This window comes from Choloepus didactylus, chromosome 2 (genome assembly GCF_015220235.1).
Source record: "Choloepus didactylus isolate mChoDid1 chromosome 2, mChoDid1.pri, whole genome shotgun sequence".
In the NCBI taxonomy this organism is placed as follows: Eukaryota; Metazoa; Chordata; class Mammalia; order Pilosa; family Megalonychidae; genus Choloepus; species Choloepus didactylus.
This window is the reverse complement of record NC_051308.1, coordinates 32,706,342-32,731,187: the sequence shown is the minus strand read 5'-3', so window position 1 is coordinate 32,731,187 and position 24,846 is coordinate 32,706,342. Positions and strand designations below refer to the sequence as shown.

General features: G+C 36.0%; 1 protein-coding gene and 1 non-coding gene across 12 annotated transcripts in view; one reads left to right on the top strand and one right to left on the bottom strand.

Annotated features, from left to right (window-relative positions):
• CDC42BPA (CDC42 binding protein kinase alpha) overlaps positions 1-24,846 on the bottom strand; it is a 449,333-nt gene that overhangs the window by 57,091 nt on the left and 367,396 nt on the right. For all 11 annotated transcript variants that reach the window (XM_037822691.1, XM_037822669.1, XM_037822670.1 and 8 more), the window contains one exon: positions 24,281-24,364. In XM_037822691.1, the coding sequence (XP_037678619.1) occupies positions 24,281-24,364 (84 nt within the window). The remainder of the gene's footprint in view (positions 1-24,280; positions 24,365-24,846) is intronic.
• LOC119528422 lies at positions 18,300-18,406 on the top strand. Its single transcript, XR_005215720.1, has one exon. It is a non-coding gene; the product is annotated as a U6 spliceosomal RNA (small nuclear RNA).

Below are 24,846 nucleotides of genomic sequence, written 5' to 3'. Positions count from 1 at the left end.
TCCACTTTCATATTCTGCATATGGACATCCAGTTTTCCCCAAACAATTTGTTGAAGAGACTATTCTTTCCCAATTGAGTAGACTGACACCCTTGTCAAGAATCAATTGGCAATAAATGTGAGAGTTGATTTATAAATTCTCAATTGGATTCCAGTGATCTTTATGTCTGTCCTTGTGCCAGTACCATGCTGTTTTGATTTCTGTGGCTTTGTAAAAAGTTTTAAGATAGAGATGTGTGAGTCTCCCAATTTTGTTCTTCTTTTTAAAGATGGCTTAGGCTATTTGGGGCTACTTGCCCTTCCATATAAATTTGATGATTGGCTTTTTTTTTTTTTTTCCACTTCTGCAAATAAGGCTGTTGGAATTGTGACTGGGATTGAGTTGAATCTGTAAATTGTTTTCGGTAGAACTGATATCTTAACAATATTGAGTCTTCCAGTCCATAAACATGGAATGTCCTTCCATTTATTTACATCTTCTTTGATATCTTTTAGCACTGTTTTGTAGTTTTCTGTATATACAAGTCCTTTACATCCTTGGTTAGATTTATCCCTAGATATTTGATTCCTTTTGTTGCTACTGTGAATGGAATTTTTTTCCTGATTTCTTCTTTATGACATTAGCTGTGGGTTTTTCATATATGCCTTTTATCATTTTGAGGAAGTTTCCTTCTATTCCTAGTTTTCTCTTATCAAGAAGCGGAACTGGATTTTGCCAAATAATTTTTCTGCCTCATTTGAGATGATCATGTGTTTTTTTTCCCATTGTTCCATTAATGTGGTGAATTACATTAGTTGATTTACCTGTGTTGAACCATCCTTGCATACCCAGATAAATCAAACTTGGTTATGATATATATTCTTTTAATGTGCTTTTGGATTTGGTTTGTCAGTATTTTGTTGAGGATTTTTGCATCTATATTCATAAGGGATACTGGTCTGTAATTGTTTTCTTATAGTATCTTTATGTGGCTTTGGTATGAGGGTGAATGAGTTAGGGAGTGTTCCCTCTTCAATTTTTTTTGAAAATTATGAGCAGAATATATACTAATTCTTCTTGGAATGTGTGGTAAAATTTACCAGTGATGTCATCTGGTCTTGGGTTTTTCTTTATCGAGAAGTTTTTGATTATGGATTCCATCTCCTTACTAGTTATTGGTTTGTTGAAATCTCTTATTTCTTCTCATGTAGGTAGTTTGTGTGTTTCTAGGCCTTTGTCCATTTTATCTAGGTTATCTAATTTGTTGGCAACAATAAAAGTTGTTCATCATATTCTCTTTTTTTTTTTTTTTTTTTTTTTTTTTTAAATCATCATTTTATTGAGATATATTCACATACCACGCAGTCATACAAAACAAATTGTACTTTCGATTGTTTACAGTATCATTACATAGTTGTACATTCATCACCTAAATCAATCCCTGACACCTTCATTAGCACACACACAAAAATAACAAGAATAATAATTAGAGTGAAAAAGAGCAATTGAAGTAAAAAAGAACACTGGGTACCTTTGTCTGTTTGTTTCCTTCCCCTACTTTTCTACACATCCATCCATAAACTAGACAAAGTGGTGTTTGGTCCTTATGGCTTTCCCAATCCCATTGTCACCCCTCATAAGCTACATTTTTATACAACTGTCTTCGAGATTCATGGGTTCTGGGTTGTAGTTTGATAGTTTCAGGTATCCACCACCAGCTACCCCAATTCTTTAGAACCTAAAAAGGGTTGTCTAAAGTGTGCATAAGAGTGCCCACCAGAGTGACCTCTCGGCTCCTTTTGGAATCTCTCTGCCACTGAAGCTTATTTCATTTCCTTTCACATCCCCCTTTTGGTCAAGAAGATGTTCTCCGTCCCACGGTGCCAGGTCTACATTCCTCCCTGGGAGTCATATTCCACGTTGCCAGGGAGATTCACTCCCCTGGGTGTCTGATCCCACGTAGGGGGGAGGGCAGTGATTTCACCTTTCAAGTTGGCTTAGCTAGAGAGAGAGGGCCACATCTGAGCAACAAAGAGGCATTCGGGAGGAGGCTCTTAGGCACAACCATAGGGAGGCCTAGCCTCTCCTTTGCAGCAACCGTCTTCCCAAGGGTAAAACTTATGGTAGAGGGCTCAACCCATCAAACCACCAGTCACCTATGTCTGTGGTCATGTTAGCAACCATGGAGGTGGGGTAGGCGAATACCCCTGCATTCTCCACAGGCTCCTCAAGGGGGCACTACATCTTTTTTTTTTTTTTTTTTCCCCTTGTTTTTCTTTTTTCTTTTTTTTTTTTTTTTTTTTTTTTTTAACTTTCCCTTCTTTTTTCAAATCACCTGTATGAAAAAAAAAGTTAAAAAGAAAACAAACATACAATAAAAGAGCATTTCAAAGAGACCATAGCAAGGGAGTAAGAAAAAGACAACTAACCTAAGATAACTGCTTAACTTCCAACATGTTCCTACTTTACCCCAAGAAAGTTACATAATATAGCAACATTTCAGTGAACTTGTTCCTACTACAACCATCAGAAATTAACAGACCATAGTCATTTCTGGGCATCCCCAGAACGTTAAATAGCTTATCTGTTCTTCCTGGATTATTGTTCCCCCTTCCTTAATTGCTCTCTACTGCTAGTTCCCCTACATTCTACATTATAAACCATTTGTTTTACATTTTTCAAAGTTCACATTAGTGGTAGCATATAATATTTCTCTTTTTGTGCCTGGCTTATTTCGCTCAGCATTATGTCTTCAAGGTTCATCCATGTTGTCATATGTTTCACCAGATCGTTCCTTCTTACTGCCGCGTAGTATTCCATCGTGTGTATATACCACATTTTATTTATCCACTCATCTGTTGAAGGACATTTGGGTTGTTTCCATCTCTTGGCAATTGTGAATAATGCTGCTATGAACATTGGCGTGCAGATATCTGTTCGTGTCACTGCTTTCCGATCTTCCGGGTATATACCGAGGAGTGCAATCGCTGGATCGAATGGTAGCTCTATATCTAGTTTTCTAAGGAACTGCCAGACTGACTTCCAGAGTGGCTGAACCATTATACAGTCCCACCAACAATGAATAAGAGTTCCAATTTCTCCACATCCCCTCCAGCATTTGTAGTTTCCTGTTTGTTTAATGGCAGCCATTCTAACCGGTGTTAGATGGTATCTCATTGTGGTCTTAATTTGCATCTCTCTAATAGCTAGTGAAGCTGAACATTTTTTCATGTGTTTCTTGGTCATTTGTATTTCCTCTTCAGAGAACTGTCTTTTCATATCTTTTGCCCATTTTATAATTGGGCTGTCTGTACTATTGTCATTGAGTTGTAGGATTTCTTTGTATATGCAAGATATCAGTCTTTTGTCAGATACATGGTTTCCAAAAATTTTTTCCCATTGAGTTGGCTGCCTCTTTACCTTTTTGAGAAATTCCTTTGAGGTGCAGAAACTTCTAAGCTTGAGGAGTTCCCATTTATCTATTTTCTCTTTTGTTGCTTGTGCTTTGGGTGTAAAGTCTAGGAAGTGGCCTCCTAATACAAGGTCTTGAAGATGTTTTCCTACATTATCTTCTAGGAGTTTTATGGTACTTTCTTTTATATTGAGATCTTTGGTCCATTTTGAGTTAATTTTTGTGTAGGGGGTGAGGTAGGGGTCCTCTTTCATTCTTTTGGATATGGATATCCAACTCTCCCAGCCCCATTTGTTGAAAAGACCATTATGGCTCAGTTCGGTGACTTTGGGGGCCTTATCAAAGATCAGTCGGCCATAGATCTGAGGGTCTATCTCTGAATTCTCAATTCGATTCCATTGATCTATATGTCTATCTTTGTGCCAGTACCATGCTGTCTTGGCAACTGTGGCTTTATAATAAGCTTCAAAGTCAGGGAGTGTAAGTCCTCCCACTTCGTTTTTCTTTTTTAGAGTGTCTTTAGCAATTCGAGGCATCTTCCCTTTCCAAATAAATTTGATAACTAGCTTTTCCAAGTCTGCAAAGTAGGTTGTTGGAATTTTGATTGGGATTGCATTGAATCTGTAGATGAGTTTGGGTAGAATTGACATCTTAATGACATTTAGCCTTCCTATCCATGAACATGGAATATTTTTCCATCTTTTAAGGTCCCCTTCTATTTCTTTTAGTAGAGTTATGTAGTTTTCTTTGTATAGGTCTTTTACATCTTTGGTTAAGTTGATTCCTAGGTACTTGATTTTTTTAGTTGCTATTGAAAATGGTATCTTTTTCTTGAGTGTCTCTTCAGTTTGTTCATTTCTAGCATATAGAAACATTACTGACTTATGTGCATTAATCTTGTATCCCGCTACTTTGCTAAATTTGTTTATTAGCTCTAGTAGGTGTATCGTTGATTTCTCAGGGTTTTCTAGATATAAGATCATATCATCTGCAAACAATGACAGTTTTACTTCTTCTTTTCCAATTTGGATGCCTTTTATTTCTTTGTCTTGCCGGATTGCCCTGGCTAGCACTTCCAGCACAATGTTGAATAACAGTGGTGACAGCGGGCATCCTTGTCTTGTTCCTGATCTTAGAGGGAAGGCTTTCAGTCTCTCACCATTGAGTACTATGCTGGCTGTGGGTTTTTCATATATGCTCTTTATCATGTTGAGGAAGTTTCCTTCAATTCCTACCTTTTGAAGTGTTTTTATCAAAAAGGGATGTTGGATTTTGTCAAATGCTTTTTCAGCATCTATTGAGATGATCAATTGATTTTTCCCTTTCGAGTTTTTAATGTGTTGTAATACATTGATTGTTTTTCTGATGTTGAACCATCCTTGCATGCCTGGAATGAACCCCACTTGGTCATGGTGTATGATTTTTTTAATGTGTCTTTGGATTCGATTTGCAAGTATTTTGTTGAGGATTTTTGCATCTATATTCATTAGGGAGATTGGCCGGTAGTTTTCCTTTTTTGTAGCATCTTTGCCTGGTTTTGGTATTAGATTGATGTTAGCTTCATAAAATGAGTTAGGTAGTGTTCCATTTTTTTCAATGTTTTGAAAGAGTTTGAGTAAGATTGGTGTCAGTTCTTTCTGGAAAGTTTGGTAGAATTCCCCTGTGAAGCCATCTGGCCCTGGGCATTTATTTGTGGGAAGATTTTTGATGACTGATTGGATCTCTTTGCTTGTGATGGTTTGGTTGAGGTCTTCTATTTCTTCTCTGGTCAGTCTAGGTTGTTCATATGTTTCCAGGAAATTGTCCATTTCTTCTACATTATCCAGTTTGTTGCCATACAGTTGTTCATAATATCCTCTTATAATTTTTTAATTTCTTCAGGATCTGCAGTTATGTGACCTTTTTCATTCATTATTTTGTTTATATGGGTCTTCTCTCTTTTTGATTTTGTCAGTCTAGCTAGGGGCTTGTCAATCTTGTTGATCTTCTCAAAGAACCAACTTTTGGTGATATTTATCCTTTCTATTGTTTTTTTGTTCTCTATGTCATTTATTTGTGCTTTAATCCTTGTTATTTCTTTTCTTCTACTTGGTTTAGGATTGGTTTGCTGTTCATTTTCTAGCTTCTTCAGTTGATCCATTAGTTCTTTGATTTTGGCTCTTTCTTCCTTTTTAATATATGCGTTTAGTGCTATAAATTTCCCCCTTAGCACTGCTTTTGCTGCATCCCATAGGTTTTGGTATGTTGTGTTCTCATTTTCATTCGTCTCTATATATTTATCAATTTCTCTTGCTATTTCTTCTTTAACCCACTGATTGTTTAGGAGTGTGTTGTTTAACCTCCAGGTATTTGTGAATTTTCTAAGTCTCTGATGGTTATTGACTTCTAATTGTATTCCATTGTGGTCAGAGAATGTGCTTTGAATAATTTCAATCTTTTTAAATTTATTGAGGCTTGTTTTATGTCCCAGCATATGATCTATTCTGGAGAAAGTTCCGTGAGCACTAGAAAAGTATGTGTATCCTGGTGATTTGGGATGTAATGTCCTGTAGATGTCTGTTAAATCTAATTCATTTATCAGATTGTTTAGGTTTTCAATTTCCTTATTGGTCTTCTGTCTGGTTGATCTATCTATAGGAGAGAGTGATGTGTTGAAGTCTCCCACAATTATTGTGGAAACATCAATTGCTTCCTTTAGTTTTGCCAATGTTTCTCTCATGTATTTTGTGGCACCTTGATTGGGTGCATAGACATTTACGATTGTTATTTCTTCTTGCTGAATTGCCCCTTTTATTAGTATGTAGTGGCCTTCTTTGTCTCTCAAAACATCCCTGCATTTGAAGTCTATTTTATCTGAGATTAATATTGCTACACCTGCTTTCTTTTGGCTGTAGCTTGCATGAAATATTTTTTTCCATCCTTTCACTTTCAATTTCTTTGTGTCCCTGTGTCTAAGATGAGTCTCTTGTATGCAACATATTGATGGTTCATTTTTTTGATCCATTCTGCGAATCTATATCTTTTAATTGGGGAGTTTAATCCATTTACATTCAACGTTAAAACCGTGAAGGCATTTCTTGAATCGGCCATCTTATCCTTTGGATTATGTTTGCCATATTTTTCCCTCTCTCTATTAATATCCTTTATTGTACCCATACCGAATCTCTTTAGTACTGAACCTTTCTCCAAGTCTCTCTGTCCTGTCTTTGTTTCTCTGTCTGTAGGGCTCCCTTTAGTATCTCCAGTAGGGCAGGTCTCTTGTTAGCAAATTCTCTCAGCATTTCTTTGTCTGTGAAAAATTTAAGCTCTCCCTCAAATTTGAAGGAGAGCTTTGCTGGATAAAGTATTCTTGGCTGGAAATTCCTCTCTCTCAGAATTTTAAATATATCGTGCCATTGCCTTCTCGCCTCCATGGTGGCTGCTGAGTAGTCACTACTTAGTCTTATGCTGTTTCCTTTGTATGTGGTGAATTGCTTTTCTCTTGCTGCTTTCAGAACTTGCTCCTTCTCTTCTATGTTTGACAGTGTGATCAGTATATGTCTCGGAGTGGGTTTTTTTGGATTTATTCTATTTGGAGTTCGCTGAGCATTTATGATTTGTGTATTTATGTTGTTTAGAAGATTTGGGAAGTTTTCCCCAACAATTTCTTTGAATACTCTTCCTAGACCTTTACCCTTTTCTTCCCCTTCTGGGACACCAATGAGTCTTATATTCGGACGCTTCATATTATCTATCATATCCCTGAGGTCCATTTCGAGTTTTTCAATTTTTTTCCCCATTCTTTCTTTCTTGCTTTCATTTTCCATTCTGTCATCTTCAAGGTCACTGATTCGTTGTTCAACTTCCTCTAGTCTTGTACTATGAGTGTCCAGAATCTTTTTAATTTGGTCAACAGTTTCTTTAATTTCCATAAGATCATCCATTTTTTTATTTAGTCTTGCAATGTCTTCTTTATGCTCTTCTAGGGTCTTCTTGATTTCCTTCATATCCCGTACTAGGGTCTCATTGTTCATCTTTAGTTCTTTGAGTAGCTGCTCTAGGTGTGTCTCTTCTGGTCTTTTGATTTGGGTGCTTGGGCTTGGGTTATCCATATCGTCTGGTTTTTTCATATGCTTTATAATTTTCTGTTGTTTTTGGCCTCGTGGCATTTGCTGTCCTTGATAGGGTTCTTTTAGGGTTTGTAGACCAGTTGAAGTCCTTATCTCTAATTTATCAGATCTACAGCTTCGTGGAGTACACTTTCTCTAACTAACCAGCAGGTGGTGTCCACGAGCCACCTGTTCTCCACAAGCCAGATCTCCCCTGCTTAGCCTTTTTGGTGAGTGGGGGAGTGAGTCTTGTGGGGCCCAATTGGTGTCCCAAGCTTGCGTGTGTAGTTGGTGTTGCCTGCCCTGTATGTGGGGCGTGTTTCTGGGCAGTCGGGGAGGGGGGGTGGCCCTAACAATCAAATCTCCCTGATGATCCTAGAGTTTTAAAGCTACTGCAATAGTCTAATCCTTCAGTTCAGTCCTGCCACAGTTTGTCTCTGCCACTGACCCACAAGTCTTTGGTATTGGCGTATGGCTCCTGAGACTTGCAAGTGGGCCCCTCTTCCAGGCTGTGCACCCCGGGTCCTCTGTTGAGGGATGACTGTGCTATGTCACAGGTGAGTGCCGTCCCCCCAGGGCAGTTCTGGGCTGCTGGGCTGTGTTGGGAGGCTCCCAGTCTGCTCAAATGATGGCTGAATGGGGCTCTGTTAATTCACACTGCTCCCCCTTCCCAGCTCTGGGACATTCAGCTGAGGTTGCAGGGAAGGCTAATGTCCACGCCCAGTTTTGTGGTGTGTGCCTGTTATTTGAAGCACTTCCGTCACACTGGGTTGTCTGGGGCAGCTCTGGGCTATGGGGCTGGCGATGGGCAGGAGTGTTTCCTGTCCACCAGGATGGTGGCTGTGAGCGGACACCCCCCTTTTCTTGGGAAGTTGTGTTGTTTAGTGAATTTTCTCAGCCACTGGATTATTGCCTTTTGTCTCAGAGCTCTCTTATTTCTGCTCTTGACTTGACGTGCCCAAATTTCAATTCTTTGAAGCTTTCTGTATTGAGCTTCTTAGAGTAATTGTTTTAGAAAAAGCAAAAAGGATTTAAAAAAAAAAAAAAAAAAAAAAAAAAAAAAACGGCCCTCCTCAGAGATCTAATGGGTTATTGAAATGCTAATAGACAAAGCAACCAGGGCCATTAAGGAAAGGTGCCCTGGGCAGAGAGATCAGCCTTGCTTCGGGATTTGCATATGCGCCTCAAGGCCTGATCTCCGCCCTTCCCCTTTCTGTGTTCACCAGAACTCCAAAAATCCTCTGCTTTTACTTTGGAGCTTCTCGTGTTGTTTTCCTTCTATGCCCGTCTCCTCTCTGCTGGGCTGGCTGCTCTCAGAGTCTCTGGTGTCTGGCCTCAGTCTATCTATGGTTGGAGTTTGAATCAGTAGAATGAGTTTCCGATGAGAGCAGCCACTGCAATTCTCCCTTCTCCTTCCTGGAGCTGACAGCCCCTCCTCCCCCGGGACTGAGCCTGGCAGGGAGGGGCGCGGGTCCCCTGGCCGCAAAAACTTACAGATTTCGCTGATCTCAGCAGTTCCACGTTTTCATGAGTGTTGTATGAAGTATGCCCAAAGACAGATTGCTCTGTGGTGTCCAGTCCACGCAGTTCCTGGCTTTTTACCTACTTTCCTGGAGGAGTAACTAAAACATACAGCTCACCAGTCTGCCATCTTGCCCCGCCTCCCATATTCTCTTATAGTCCCTTTTATTTCAGAGGGATTAGTAGTAATGCCTTCCTTTTCATTTTTGATTTTAGCTATTTCTGTCCTCTTTTTTTACTTGTCAGTCTAGCTAAAGTTTGTCAATTTCATTGATCTTTTTAAAGAATCAACTTTTGGTTTTGATTCCAGTGTTTTTCTTTTTTTTTTATTCCCTATTTCATTTATCTCCATTCTAAACTTTATTTCTTTCCTTCTGCTCACTTCGGGTTTGGTTTGTTCTTTCCTAGATCCTTCAGTTTTGACGTTAGGCCTATGATTTGAGATCTTTCTACTTTTTAAATAGAGGCACTTAGAACTATAAATTTCCCAGTAAGCACTGCATTTGCTGCATCCCATAAGTTTTGGTGTGTTGTATGTTCATTTTCATTTTCCTCAAGATACTTCCTAATTTCCTTTGTGATTTCTTCTTTGATCCATTGCTTGTTTATGACTATGGTGTTTAATTTCCACATATTTGTGAATTTTCCATTTCTCCCTCTGTTACTTATTTGTAGCTTCATTCCACTGTAGTCAGAAGATCCACTAGATGATTTCAATATTTTTGAATTTATTGAGACTTGTTTTATGATCTAACATATGGTCTATCCTGAAAAATGATCCATGTGCACTGGAGAAGAATGTGTATTCTGCTGCTGCTGAGTGAATTGTTCTATATATATCTGCTAGGTCTAGTATTTTTCAATTCTTGTGTTTACTTACTGAACTTCTGTCTAGATGCTCTATCCATTACTGAAAGTGCTGTATCGAAGTCTCTTACTAATAATGTAGAATTATCTATTTCTCACTCAAATGTGTCAATATTTACTTCATATATTTTGGGGCTCTGCTTTTAGGTTGCATATATATATTTAGAATTGTTATGTCTTCTTGTTGAGTCAACCCCTTTATCAGTACATGATATATACATACATAATAAATAGAAATTTAATATGTTCTTATGCCTTCTTAGGAAGAATGAAGACTAACTTAAAACAGTCTCTACTGTAAATAATTTATTTTGTTTTCTGGGACCCAGGCCAAATAATATGCTACATAAATCTGTTTTATCCCATGAAAGCAGGCATTATTACACTTGAGCAGATAAAAATATAAACATGTAATTCTAGAATCAGCTGGCAGCCTAAAATTTCTTATTGAAAATTCAATAGTTAAGGTTCTCTAAGTCTTGTCTGATTTATATGGCGGTAAGCCAATGTAGTTTTGACCTCTCTGGAACACTCATTTCTTCTTCAAATTAACTCCGAGCCTGTTTATACAAAAAATGAATTATATCAAGCATCTATTCATCCACTCTACTGAGTGGACTTCGGCAAATTATTTAACTCCTCGTTGTCTCATCTTCCTCATGTATAAAATAGGACCAATAAAAGTATCTACTTCACAGGGTGGCTAAATGATTAACATGAAAAAAGTCTTTCAAACAGTGCCTGGTCCATAGTAAGCTCTCAATAAATATTTATTGATTCATGCAAAAACATTAATTTGGCTAACTATTTCTTTTATATGTGTCATTGATTTAAACTAGCAAGAACTTTATTCTATATGAAAAATAGTTGCCAGGTACTATTTATTTCAGGTGAGACTAACTTATTATATTAACAATTTATAATATTAACAAAGAACCAAAGAGAATATTTGAGGTTTTAAAATTTAGGTTAGAAATAAATGCTATTCTCCCTCAATGCCATATGTGATCTATACAACATGAAAGATGTTTTAAATAAAAGCAAATGGAGAAACGTGGATCATCATTTTACACAGAATGACCTATTAGAGCATTAGTTCTAGAATGGGGTGAGATCCTCAAATTTAGAGCAGTCTTGTGCTCTGGTCCAACCTCAGACCATTCTATTCTAGAAGTTCCTCGGGATCCTTGGTCAATTTTAAAGCAGCACTGGGATTTCACTCTATTCTGAGCAGAACACAGACTATCTTTATATTAATTCTGTAACTGCCCCTATGCTTGCTGAGCAGCAACTACATTGCAGGCATTGTGTCAGTACTTTACATATGTCTCATTTAATGGAAACAATATGCCTGGAAAGATAGATATTATTTCCTTATATAGATGAAGAAACTGAAATTCAGAGATTAAATAAATTACTCAAGGATACACCATTAATAGCAGAATCAAAATTAGAGCCAAGACCTAACCTCTCAAAGTTCGATAATTTAACAATATGTATATTGTGCTCCTAAAAACAATCAAGAATTACCTAGGGGCATAGTTAGGTCATTACTAGGGCCTTCATGCCTGTAACAAATATCTAAGTACCTGACTTGTCAACATCACAAAATTTTTTCAACCTTTCTCCTGTACTTATTTTATTCTTAATGTTTTGCTGTTCAAGAAACTTACTATGAAGAGCAAATCTTCTAGTGTTAACTTTTTCCATTGTTTGAAATACATTAATTCAAAAGATGTGAAGTTAGCTTGCTGATAGGCTCTAGAGGCTTATATTAAAATGAAGAGAAATTAGTCAACTGCTCAAGATTAAGTAATTCATTCTTTGTCTAAAGTAAGACAAGACTTATCTGAAACAGCAGCAATCAACCAACTGTGACTGTAACTAAAATAATAACTAATTCCTCACAATAATGAAGAAATTGCTTTCAAAACTCGTATTTATTACATACCTTTTTTCCAGAGATCCACTTTGGAAGTCACCATTCTAACTGGTTATGCAATTAGCAGGAAAGAAAGCTACAATGTTTTGGCAAAACATTAAATTTAGAGAGTAACCATTAATGTGGTAGATATTGGCCAAGCAGTGGGAAGAGTGAGAGCACAACTTAAAACAAAAGGATGGATCGGTCCAGGTTTCAGTCATCTCAACTAAAGATAATCCTGTAAGATAATTCTGATGGGATCAGTCATTAAAAAATACACGATAGGATTTTGGTCTTGTTTCATTTTCATAGGGGAAAGAAGAATAGTAACAGAAAGATACATGAATTCAATCCTATGGTCAAGATTACTTGGCGTCTTCAAAGATCCCTCTTTCCTGCCTCCTGGTCAATATATCATTCTAATATTTCCTCAAAAGGTAGTTGGAGGAGGAGAAAAAAATGAAAAAAAAAACTCTGGTAAAAAAAGTATTAAACCTTAGGCTATGTGGTAATCTGGAGTAAACTGAGAATTAAGTATAACCTCAAAATTCCAAGAGAGGGGGTAGAAAGAGGGTTCTTTTCCATTCCAATTATTTCTGTGCTTCAAACCTCAAGCTACTTAATGAAGAACGTAAAGCATTTTCCCCCTTTAATAGAGAAGCTGTGGTTTTACAGTACAATCATACATAAAATACAGGATTTCCACACACCACACCACCAACACCTTGGATTTGTATGGAACATCTGTTACAATTGATGATAGCATATTTTTATAACTGTACTACTAATTAAAGTCCATGGTTTAACTTAGGCTTCACTGTAGTGTAGTTCCATAGATTTAAAAAATTTTTTATTGTTTCTATATATACAGTCTTGCATTTCTGCTATTAATCATATTCAAATATATATATTTTGAGATTGTTAATTATGTTCACAACATTGTGCTACCATCACCACCATCCATTACCAAAACATTTCCATCAATCCAAATAGGAACCCTGTACATTTGAAGCCTTAATTTCCCATTCCATAGCCCCACTCCATCCCCTGGTAACCTATATTTTATATTCTGATTCCATGAGTTCACTTATTCTAATCATTTCAAATCAGTGAGATTATACAATATTTGTCCTTTGGGGTGTAGCTTATTTCATTCAACATAATGTCTTTCAGATTCATCCATGTTGTCACATGTATCAAGACTTCATTCCTTTTTATGGCTGAGTAACATTCCATTATGCATATACTACATTTTATTTATCCATTCATTGGTCGATGGACACTTGAGCTGCTTCCATCTTTTGGTAATTGTGAATAATGCCGCTACAACATTGGTGTGCAAAAGCTGTTCAAGTCCTCACTTTCTATTCTTGTGGGATTGCCAGGTCGTATGATAGTTCTATAGTTAGCTTTCTGAGGAACCACCAAACTATTTTCCACAATGGCTGCACCATTTTACATTGTCACAGCAATGAGTAAGTGTTCCTATTTTTCCACATCTTCTCCAACACATTGTTTTCCATTTTTTAATAGTGTTATTCTAACGGGTGTGAAATGGTATCTTATTGTGGTTTTGATTTGCATTTCCCTCATGGCTAACGATGCTAAGCATCTTTTCGTGTGCTTTCTGGCCATCTGTATACTTCTTTGGAGAGATGTCCATTTTTTAATTAGGTTGTTTGTTCTTTTAAGTTGAAGGATTTCTTTATATGTTTTGAATATTAAACTTTTATTGGACATACGGTTTTCAAATATTTTCTCTCATTGTGTAGGTTGTCATTTTACTTTCATGATAAAGTTGGAAAGGTAAAATATTTTTAATAGAAGGTGTGAGAGCAAAGTAGAACTGAGGACAATCCTTGGAAAAAGCTTAAAAATTAAATCAGGATAAATAAAATTTTATTACTAATAAATGACAACTTAAGGAGTCTCTATCCCGCACAAACTGTTCTCTTTCATCTTACTTTTAAAATTAATGTTTATATTTGTATTTCCTATTTTACATTTTTTATTTTGAGATGATCATAGATCCATTCCTTCATCTTTTAAAAAATATGAGATAAATTTTATTTTATTTTAAATTAGGAAGGAAGCTAAGTATGGGGTTACCATATGGTCCTGCAACCCTGTTATTGGCTGTATACTGGGAGGAACTAAGAGAGGGGACATAAGTGGACATTTGTACACTGGTGTTTGTGGTGACAGTATTCACAATTTGCAATGGATGGAGGTGGCCTAAGGGTACACTGACTGATAAACCAAATGGTGAACTGTGGTATATACATACAATGGAATACTGAGTGGCAGCAAGAAGGAATGAAGTTATGAGGTATACAACTAGGTGAATGGAAACTGAAGACAGTATGTTGAGTGAAATAAGCCAGAAATGAAAGGACAAACATTACAATGCCTCACTAATATAGATTAACAATAATGTGCAAACTCTGAGAATTGAATCTAGGAGCATGGGTTATCAGGGGAAGACTTACTGCAAAGGTTCCTAGTTTGTAAGTTCTTACAGCAGTCACATCTATTCATGAGTTATAACAGTTACTTTTAAATCATGAGATGCTGAGCTGTTTGTGTGAGACCCGGTCAGTCCCTGGAGATTTGGGTATCCATGTGGTACCTGGACCTCAGAGCCTGAGATAGGCAGCTGTGAGTGTTGGCACTGCCCCAAGGAGCAACTGCTAAAGAGGCTGAAAAGGAGATCTGACTTTGAATGGCGGCAGAACGAAATGGACTTGGTTGAAACTGGGGTAGATCAGACTAAAGGGTAGAGGATGATATTAACTGTGTTTAAAACTTTGGCTTCTGTGTGGGACCAAAGGAAGAGACGTTTATTTGGTGCAAACTCCATATTATCTGTAGCACACTATGTAATTTAACTTGTATGGTCAGTTTACTCAAACACCATGATTGAATAGGGAATGAGATAGGTTGGTTTGTATGGGCTGGCGTGAAGCCCTGATACATCCCAGAGTAATTTGGGCAGAGAATAAAAAGTATTTGCAATACCTCCTTCAGGGTCTGGGGGAAAATGTGGAAACATTAAACTTCTCTAGCTGGGGAATTTCTGATATTCTCGCAAGCATTAGGGACTAACAATTTAGTAGGCTAAGACCTCAATCTTGGGGCTTGCCCTTATGAAGCTCGTTACTGCAAAGGAGAAGCTAAGCCTACTTACAATTGTGCCTGAGAGTAACCTTCAGAGAACCTCTTTTGTTGCTCAGATGTGGCCTCTCTCCCTAAGCAAACTTGACAGATAAACTCACTGCCCTCCCCACTATGTAGGACATGACTCTCAGGGGTGTGAATCTCCCTGGCAATGTGGGACATGACTCCCAGGCATGAGCATGACCCTGGCATTGTGGGACCAAGAAAGTCTTCTTGACCAAAAGGGGGAAGAGAAATGAAGCAAAATAAAATTTCAGTGGCTGAGAGATTTCATATGGAGTCGAGAGGTCATTCTGGAGGTAACTCTTATGAATTATACAGATCCACTTTTTAGTTTTCAGTTTATTATAACAGCTAGAAGGAAATACCTAAAACTGTTGAACTGCCATAGAGTATCCTTGATTCTTGAAGATGATCATATAATTACATAGCTTATATGGTATGAATGTATGATTGTGAAAACCTTATGGCCCACACTCCCTTTACCCAGTGTATGGACAAATAAGTAGGAAATGGGGACAAAAAGTTAATGAATAATGGGGGGGGGTATTGGATATTTTGGGTGTTCTTTCTTACTTTTATTTTTTGGAGTAATGAAAATGTTCAAAAATTGATTGTGGTGATGAATGCACAACTATATGATGATACTGTGAACTGCTGTACAACTTGGTGACATATGGTGTGTAAATATATTTCAATAAAATTGCATTAAAAATAAAAAAATAAAAAACATGAGATAAATTTTATTTTGGGGGGAGGAACATTAGGTACTCAGTCCATGACATATTATCATCATAGCTTGGTGGAGGTCCCACTCTTGTTTTATTATGCCTTATTCTTTTTTCCATTCATTTCTGATGATCCACTCCCTATCTGTCCTCCTGAAATTTGGCACCCAGACTAATGTGGTCTATACAGGTCCTTGGGTTTGTATATCTCCTCATAAATTACAGAGTTTGGGAGCTGCTACTCCCCATTTCCTTGATGTTAACTTACTTAATTCTTGTCAGTCTGGTGAGTATAAAGTGATAGGTTTTAAAATTATTAATTTATTTAATTTCAATTTTTTTGATTATTGAGGTTGGACTTTTCTTCATAGGCTCGTTGGCTATTAGGGTTTCCTCTTATGAAAATTACTTATGAATATTATTTATCAATTTTTCAGTGGATTTCCAGACTGTTTCATATGGAATTGCAGAAGTTTCTTATGTGTTCTAGAAATTAATCCCTTGCTGGTATTAGACACTGCAAATATCTTCTACTAGCTTTTCATAGCCTGACATGTTTCCACTGAACAGACATCTTTAATTTCAATGTAATCAAGACCATCAGTATCTTCACCATATGTCTGTGATTGGAGATCTTATTTTAAAAGTTCATTCCTCTCTCAAGCTCATAGATTCTCCTGCATTTTCTCATATGTATAAGTTTATAATCTTTTAAATCAAATTAATACATGTACATAGTTCAAAAAAGTAAAACAGTATTTCTATGCTTTTAAGAAAGCACAAGTATACCTCTGCCCCAAGTGTTCCTTCCTAAAGGTAGCTACTTAAAAACGTTTTTTAACTTTATTTTTTGTATTCTGATAGCATACTGTCTATCATAAAATTTGCCATTTTAACCATTTTAAGTGTACAATTCAGTGGCATTAATTACATTCACAATGCTATGCACCACCATCATCACCTTCTATTGTCAAAACTCTGTCATAACCCAAAACAGACATTCTGCACCCAATAAGCAATACTCTATTCCTTCCCCCTCAGTCCCTGGTAATTTTCTACTCTCTATTTCTATGAATTTGCTTATTTTAGATATTTCATATAAGTATAATCAATTATTTTTCCTTTAGTGTCTGACTGACTTATTTCATTTAGTATAATGTTTTCAAGGTTCATCAATGTCGTGACATGAATTAGAACTTCATTCCTTTTTACAGCTAAATAATACTTCATTGCAAGCAGATACCACATTTTGTTTATCCACTCATCTGTTGACTGATATTTGTGTTGTTTCGGTTTGGCTATTGTGTATAATGCTGCTATCAATATTGATGTACAAGTATCTGTTTGAGTCCCTGATCAATTATTTTGAGTATACACTTTAGTAGTAGAATGGCTGGGATACACAGTAATTTTATGTTTAACTTTTGGAAGAACTGTCAAACTGTTTTTCACAGTGGTGGTACCATTTTACATCAATGCATGAGAGTACCAATTTCTCCACATCTTCCCCAATACTTGTTATTTTCCATTTTCTAAATAACAACCATCCTAGTGCATGTGGAGTGGTATCTCATTGTGGTTTTGATTTTTATTTCCCTAATAGCTAATGAGGTTGAGCATCTTTTTATGTGCTTATTAGCCATTTGTAGATCTTCTTTGGAGAAATGTCTATTCAAGTCATCCTTTGCCCATTTTTAAATTGGAGTGTGTGTCTTTTTGTGGTTGAGTTATAGGAGCTCTAGATATAGTCTGGATATTAAACCCTTATCAGATACATGATTTCCAAATATTCCCTCTCATTCTATAGGCTGTCTTTAATTGCTTGATAATCTCTTTGATGTAAAAAATTTTAAATTTGGATGAAGCTTATTTTTTCTTTTGTTGCTTAGTTTTGGTGTCAAATCTAAGAATGCATTTCCTAATACAAGGTCATGAAGATTCTCCCCTGTGTTTTCTAAGAGTTATAAGGTTTTAGTTCTTATATTTAGGACATTGATCTATTTTGAGTTAATTCTGTATATGGTATGATGCAGGGGTCAACTTTCATTCTTTTGTGTGTGGATATCCAGCTTTCCCAGTAGCAGCACTGAAGAAGCTATTCTTTCCCCATTAAGTGGACTTAAGTATCACGATGGTTAGGTTCATGTGTCAATTTGGCCAGGTGATGGTGCCCAGTTGTCTGGTCAAACAAGCACTGGCCCATCTGTTGCTGCAAGGACATTTTGTGGACTTAAATTATCAATACGTTGATTGAATCCATGGTTGTTCACATTTGCAATTGGCTAAGGGGAGTGTCTTCTGCAGTGAGAGATATTTAATCTAATCAGTTGGAGGATTTTAAGGGACAGGTGATAGCTTCAGCAATCAGAAGAGAGAACTTTCGTCTCTATTTCAATTAGCCAGCCTCTCCTGGGGAATTCATTGAAGACTTTCATCAGAGTGCCAGTTTGCAGCCTGCCCTACGGAATTTGGACTCATGCATTCCCACAGTTGTGTGAGACACTTTTATAGAATCTCATACTATTTATAAATATGTCCTATTGGTTCTGTTTCTCTAGAGAACCCCATCTAACATAGCATCCCTGTCAACAACCAATTGGCCAGTGCTTGCTTCGGGGGCACATGTACTAAAATTGGAACAATACAGAGAAGATTAGCATGGCCCTTGCACAAGGATGACATGCAAATTCAAGAAGTGTCTCATATTTTCATGTAATTGACAGCACTGAATTATGTATGTGAATGTGGTTGAACGGAGAAGTTCTGGGTCACATATGTTACTAGAATGAAAGTTAAAAGATAAAACATGGGACTCTGTAACACAGTGAACCCTGTTGTGGATGATGACCTGGGGTTAATAGTACACCCATATGAATGTTCTTTCCTGAATTATAACAAATGTATGACACTAATACAAAGTGTTAATAATAGGGTGGTATATGGGAAAAATACACTTAATGTAAACTATGGACTATAGTTAAAAGTGATATTTGAATATTCATTCATCGATTGTAACAAAGGTACCACGCTAATGTAAAGTGTCAATAATGGGGCACATGGGAATGCTATAATTTTTACATGATTTTTCTGTAAACCTACAACTTCTCTAATAAAAAGATTAAAACAAAAACAAACCCAAAAAACAATTGGCCATAAATACGTGGTTTTATTTCTGGATGCTCAATTCTATTTCGTTGGTCTAAATGTCTGCCCTTGTGCTAGACCACACTGTTTTGATTATTGTAGCTTTGTAGTAAGTTTTGAAGTTGGGAAGTGTGAGTTCTCTTTGCTCCTTTTTCAAGATTGTTTTTGGATGTTCGGTGCCTCCTGCAACTCCCTATGAATCTGACAACTGGCATTTTCATTTCTATATAATAGGCTGCTGGAAGTTTGATAGGAATTGCTCTGAATCTGTAGATCACTTTAGGTAGTACTGACATCTTAACATTATTATGTCTTCCAATCCATGAACACCAAGTCTTGCCATTTATTTAGGTCTTCTTTAATTTCTTTCACAATTGTTTTGTAGTTTTCAGTGCCCTAGTCTTTCACATTCTTTGTTAAATTTACTCCCACATATGTTATTCTTTAGATGCGGTTGTAAATGGAATTGTTTTCTTGATTTCCTTTTCATACTGTTCACTGCTGGCGTACAGAAACACAACTGATTTTTGTGCATTGATCCTGTACCCCAAAACTTTGCTGAATTTGTTTATTAGCTTTAGTAGTTTTCTTGTGAATTCTTTGGGAATTTCTGTATATAATATCAAGTCATCTCCAAACAGGGAAATTTTTGCTTCTTCCTTTCCAATTTGGATGCCTTTTATTTCTTTTTCTTGCCTAATTTCTCTGGCTAGAACTTCTAGTAAAGTGTTGAATAGCAAGGGTGAAAGCAGGCATCCTTTACTTATTCCTGATTTTAGTAGGCAAGCTTTCACCATTAAGTATGAGGTCAGCTTTGGGTTTTTCATAAATTGCCTTTTTATGTTGAAGAAATTCCCTTTTATTCCTAGTTTTCTGAGTGTTTTTATCAAGAAGTAGTGCTGAATTTTGTCAAATTCTAGAGGCAATTACTTTCAGTCCTTTTAGCTATTCATATCCTTCTGTAATGTAGCTCCACATTTCTTTTAAAAAATGCCTATACTATTGTTTCTTGATTTACCAATTGAGACATTACATACCAACTTCTTATCATGATAGAGAGGATTTAACACTTTTACACCACCCCTTCTCCTCTCTTCATTATCCCAGTATTTTTAAAGCACATTGCTGGATTCAAATTTATATTTAATGTTTGTTATTATGACCTTGGAATTTTGTTCACTAATAAGTCAAAAAGCACATTATAGTTATATTTTATTTCTTAAATTGCCTTTTTTTTTTTAAACTGAATTTTCTATGTTACTAATCATGAATTCTTCCCAGACTCTGTAAAGGAGCTGCAAAGTGTCCTTGAATCTACTTACTACGTGGTGAAACATAACAGAAAGGAAGTATTTTATATTTCCCACCCCTCTTTTTCTCTTTTAGTTCCCTACTAAGGTCCTCTGTTTTCCTGCTCCATTTTTGGCTGGTTGTTTTAAGCCTGCCAGGACAGCCTTTCTCTTTATCAATCTGTGTTAAGATTCTTTTTGATGGATCCAGTGTCTTTCTCTTTCTTGGTCTCCCTCTCTTATTTTGGTGGAATTCATTCTTTAGTAGTTTACTTATAAAGCAGTGTAAGGGTGACATATTTTTTGAGATCCAGAATTTCTGAAAAGGTTATTATTCTCCTTATTCTCCCCTCATGCATGATTGAACATTTGACAAGCATTCAAAAATTCTAGCTTGAAAATCATTTTATCTTATAACTGCTCTTTCCATTTTGTTGTTGTTAAGTATAATGCCATTTTGATTACTGATCATTTAAATGTGATCTGTCTTTTCTCCTTGGAAGTTTTGAAAAGTTCTCTACATTCTCGGTAAACTGAAAAATCACAGAGTGATATAACATGGATCGGGTCTTTATTATCCAATGTTCTGGACATAAAGTGATAGAAAGTATGACCTTGAGCATTCCAAGATTTTCCTCCCCTCTCTTCTTCATCTGGACTTTGTCTTTTCCTTTCTGTCCTGCTTAATTCTGAATCTATCCCCAGCTGTTTCTCCTAAGGGCAAGGCTTTTATCTGAACGGCATTCTGATTTGTTAGTTTTAAAAATGTCTAACTCAAGTGCTGTCAAATCTTCCTCTGGTAATATCTCCCTTGCACTCACCTATGGAATGGAGCCTGCAAAGTCACCTCTCAGTTTCTGCTGCTGTTCTCAGAACTTTCCAGAAGTGACTGATAGTGATTTGGTGGTTTTTCAGTTCTATCACAAGTCCTTTTGCTTTACCTCTACTTTCTTTAGTATAATTTTTAAAACCATGTAGGTCTTGTAGCTGTTAGTGGTTTGTTCCTATTGGTTAGTATTTTAAGAGTTGCGGGAAATCTTTTCATCTATTATTGTTTAGGTCTTATCCGTGGGTGTAGGCTATCCAAGCTGATCTTTTTACGGGGAAATTCAGTGAGATTCAAAAACTAAGCTATCACTATTACCAAGTTCTCAGAATCATCTACTCACTGGATTCTAAAGACACACTGATACGTATTTTTAATCAGTAATATTTTTAGATTGTTTTCAAAAAGATGATACTGATTTCCACTTCCACTATGATACGTCAGAGTAGACTATTGTTGATGGAAAATTTTGTGTCAGAAATGTAAAGGGGTACTTCATTATTACTTTAATTTGCTTTTCCCCAACTTCTAGTAAGATTGAGCATCTCTTCAGTTTGTTGATCATTCTGATTGGCTTAACCATTGCTTTTAAATGCTGTATTCTTTATTCCTGTTTGTCAAAGCCCTTTGTGTATGCAGATATTAAACTCTGTCTGTCCTCTGCTTTGCACTTTTCCCCCACCAGACTGTTGGTCTGAGTGGTGGTAAAATTTCCAATGTTCTTCTAATCTGCTTCTCTCCCTAGTTCTGCCATTTCTTACCTTATATATATTAAGGTTTTATTGTTAGGTCCATATACATTCACAATCATGATATCTTCTTCATTTATTCCCTTCATTAGTATAAATGTTTCCTTTTTGTCTTTTGATGTTTTGCACCTTAAATTACATTTTGTATTATTTACTTTTTACTCCAACTTTATTTTCTACCTTACTGTACACCTTTGCAGCTTCTACCTGGTTCTATTGGTACGTTAGCTCTGAGGGAAGCCAGCTGCCATCTAAGAAGACTGAGATTAAAACACTGGAAAGACCATGAGCAGCTTCTGACAGCAAGTATTAACTGCCAGCCACGGGATGAGCCATCTTGTATGTCCAGTTCAGTTGAAACTTCAGATAACTGCAGTCTCAGCTGATATCTGACTGCATCTGCATGGGAGACCAATACTGGGAACTTACCAGTTGAATTCCTCCTATATTCATAACCTCTAAAGATGTGAGCCTAATAAAAGGAGTTTTTTAAGCCACTAAGACTTGAGGCAATTTATTACACAGGAAGAATACTGGGCATCACGTTTTTCTCTTTTCCCTTTCTTGCCATCCATTCAATGGACAGAATTTCCTTCTGCAGGTGTGAAAATTGTAACTTTTATTTGCTAGTCTTCTGTTAGTTCCCTTCAACTTATTAAGACCATATTTATGCTTATTTCCTTCATCAGTAATAAGTGACCAATATTGTTTAAACATATTTATATGACACTATATGCCAGTGTTCCAATTTCTTTACATATATGAAAATTATTTAAAACTGAAAACAATCCAATGAGATAGATACTAATATTATCCTAATTTTTTTGATGAGGAAAGGAAGTTACTTAGAAAGGTGAGTAACTTGCTCAAGCTCACACAGTTAGCATATGATGGAGCTGGGATTCCCATTCTGGAAGTCTTGGCTGGAAATACATCCTATTAACCACTGGTTCATGCTATTGCTACAATTTCTCCCCAAACAAGACAAGTCCCTTAACATGCTCGCCTCACCTGATCCTTATTTAGATTAGTTCTGGATTGTTCTGAATATACATTTTTTTCTCTCTCTCTTTTTATGAATTTTTGTGGAGGGGGGTAGTCCTTGCTTTTTTAGTTCACAAAAAAGTGCTCTATTATTCCTGTTCACTCTTATTTCCCAAATCTCTCATGGTGTCCTTTTGCATTTATTTTCTTGTCTTTATGAAGTATTTCCTCCAAGGGTACTTCCAAAGATGATTTTTAAAACTGTAAATCTTCTAAGTTCTTGTATGTCTAAGAATATCTTTAATTTGTTCTGATATATAAATGACAGCACAGCTGCGTTAAATTTTTTAGATTTAAATTTCTTTTCCTTCAACATTATGAACATATTTCTCAACTGTGTTTCTTGCATCTAGTGTTACTATTGAGAAGCCTGATGTCATTTTGATTTTTCTTCTTTTTAGCAGATGATCACTTCTTTCTCTTTGATAGTTTTTAGAATTTTCTCCTGATCTATGATACTCTTAAATTTTACTATAATGCTAGTATAAGTTTATCTTTTCTACCTTTGTTAGTACCTAATGATGTCTTTCAATATTAGGTCTTTCATTTTTAATTCTCAGAAATTTTAGGTCATTTCTTCTTCAAGTATTTCCATCTCTGTTTTTCTCTTTCCTTTAGAAAATCTTAATATATAGATATTGACATTATTTATGTTATATATCTTAACTTTCATCTTATTTTCCATACCACAAACTTATTTTCTGCTATATCCATTTTGCTATTAAAGCCAGCTATTGAGTTCTTCATTTCAGAAGTTATATTTTCAAGTCAAGTATTTTCAATTTATTTTTCTTCATAACTGCCTTATCCTGCCTCATGTTACCAACATAATTCTTTCTTATCTCCTTGAGGATATTTATTATGCTTATTTTAAATTCATGTTCTGTCTGGCCTCAAAATTTTGCTTTATCAAGCACATTATTAGGTTTGTTGTCTTTCTTTTATAGCAGTTATGCTTTGCAAATATTTTAGTTTTTCAGATCCATCAACCTCTCTATCATTTTGTGGTTTAATCAAGGTTTAGGTTCAGGGGAGGGAGATCATTTCAGTTTTCCAGTTTCTAGAATTTCTTTTCAGGAGCTTGAGATAAGCAACTAAATTGCTATGTTCTACCATATACAATACTTTAGGCATATCCATGTTGAATAGAATGGAAGAAAAATAATCCATCTGAATTTTTCACTGATTATTTCTCTTTTTCAGTTGTTTATTATCCTTAATCTCAGATTATTCTACAAGTGGTTTCAACTTAATGCCTTCCTTGTCATACCTTCTCCAAGCACTACTCCTTACTGCAACAGACTTCAAAACATTTAATTTAAGAAGACAGAAAAAAAACCACACCTTTATAAACTCTTCCTACCATTCTCTGTAGGCGATTATTACCTTTCATACACAATTTTCTTTCCAAGCTTTTATGTTTGCAACTTTGAAGAAACCAATAGCAAAATTCACAATAAGTACAAAAAGCAGGAAAAAATCCGCTGTCACTTTTTTTAAGAACACAGAATGCTTATAACTAGTTTGAATACCTTAGGTGGAAAGCCGGCTGCACCAGGACATCCCTTTTTCTTTAAGGTTGGTGTGTGAACTGGAAGTGGAGCAGAGTCTACAATCTGAACCCAGGGACAAAAAAGGAAATAAATGTCATGAAATACTTCATCATCTATTTCAAACATCACTAGAAACAAATCAAAGTAAACAAAGTAAAACCAAACAAAATATCAATAAGGCAAAAAATTCTACTAGTTAATAGAAAAGTATCTCAATATAGTCAAAACTCTCAAAGTGTTAATAATCAAATTTCTGCCTGCAATAGTCACAAATGAAATGTTTGTTCAATTAAGTAAACCTTATTTCAGTCTGGAAATTTTAAAGTCATTTGGAAGAGAAAATCCACAGAAGAAAACAAGAGTGATAGCATGTAACCTACATAAAAATGAGGATATTAATTTTCAAGTATATCTAAATTTGCTATACTAATTTTAAATTTAGATTTATGTTCAAAAATTTTAGAAGACACCTTTAACTCCTTGATTGCCATAGACAGAACACCTACTATGTACTTGGAACACAATTCCGTGGATTTGAATCTGTG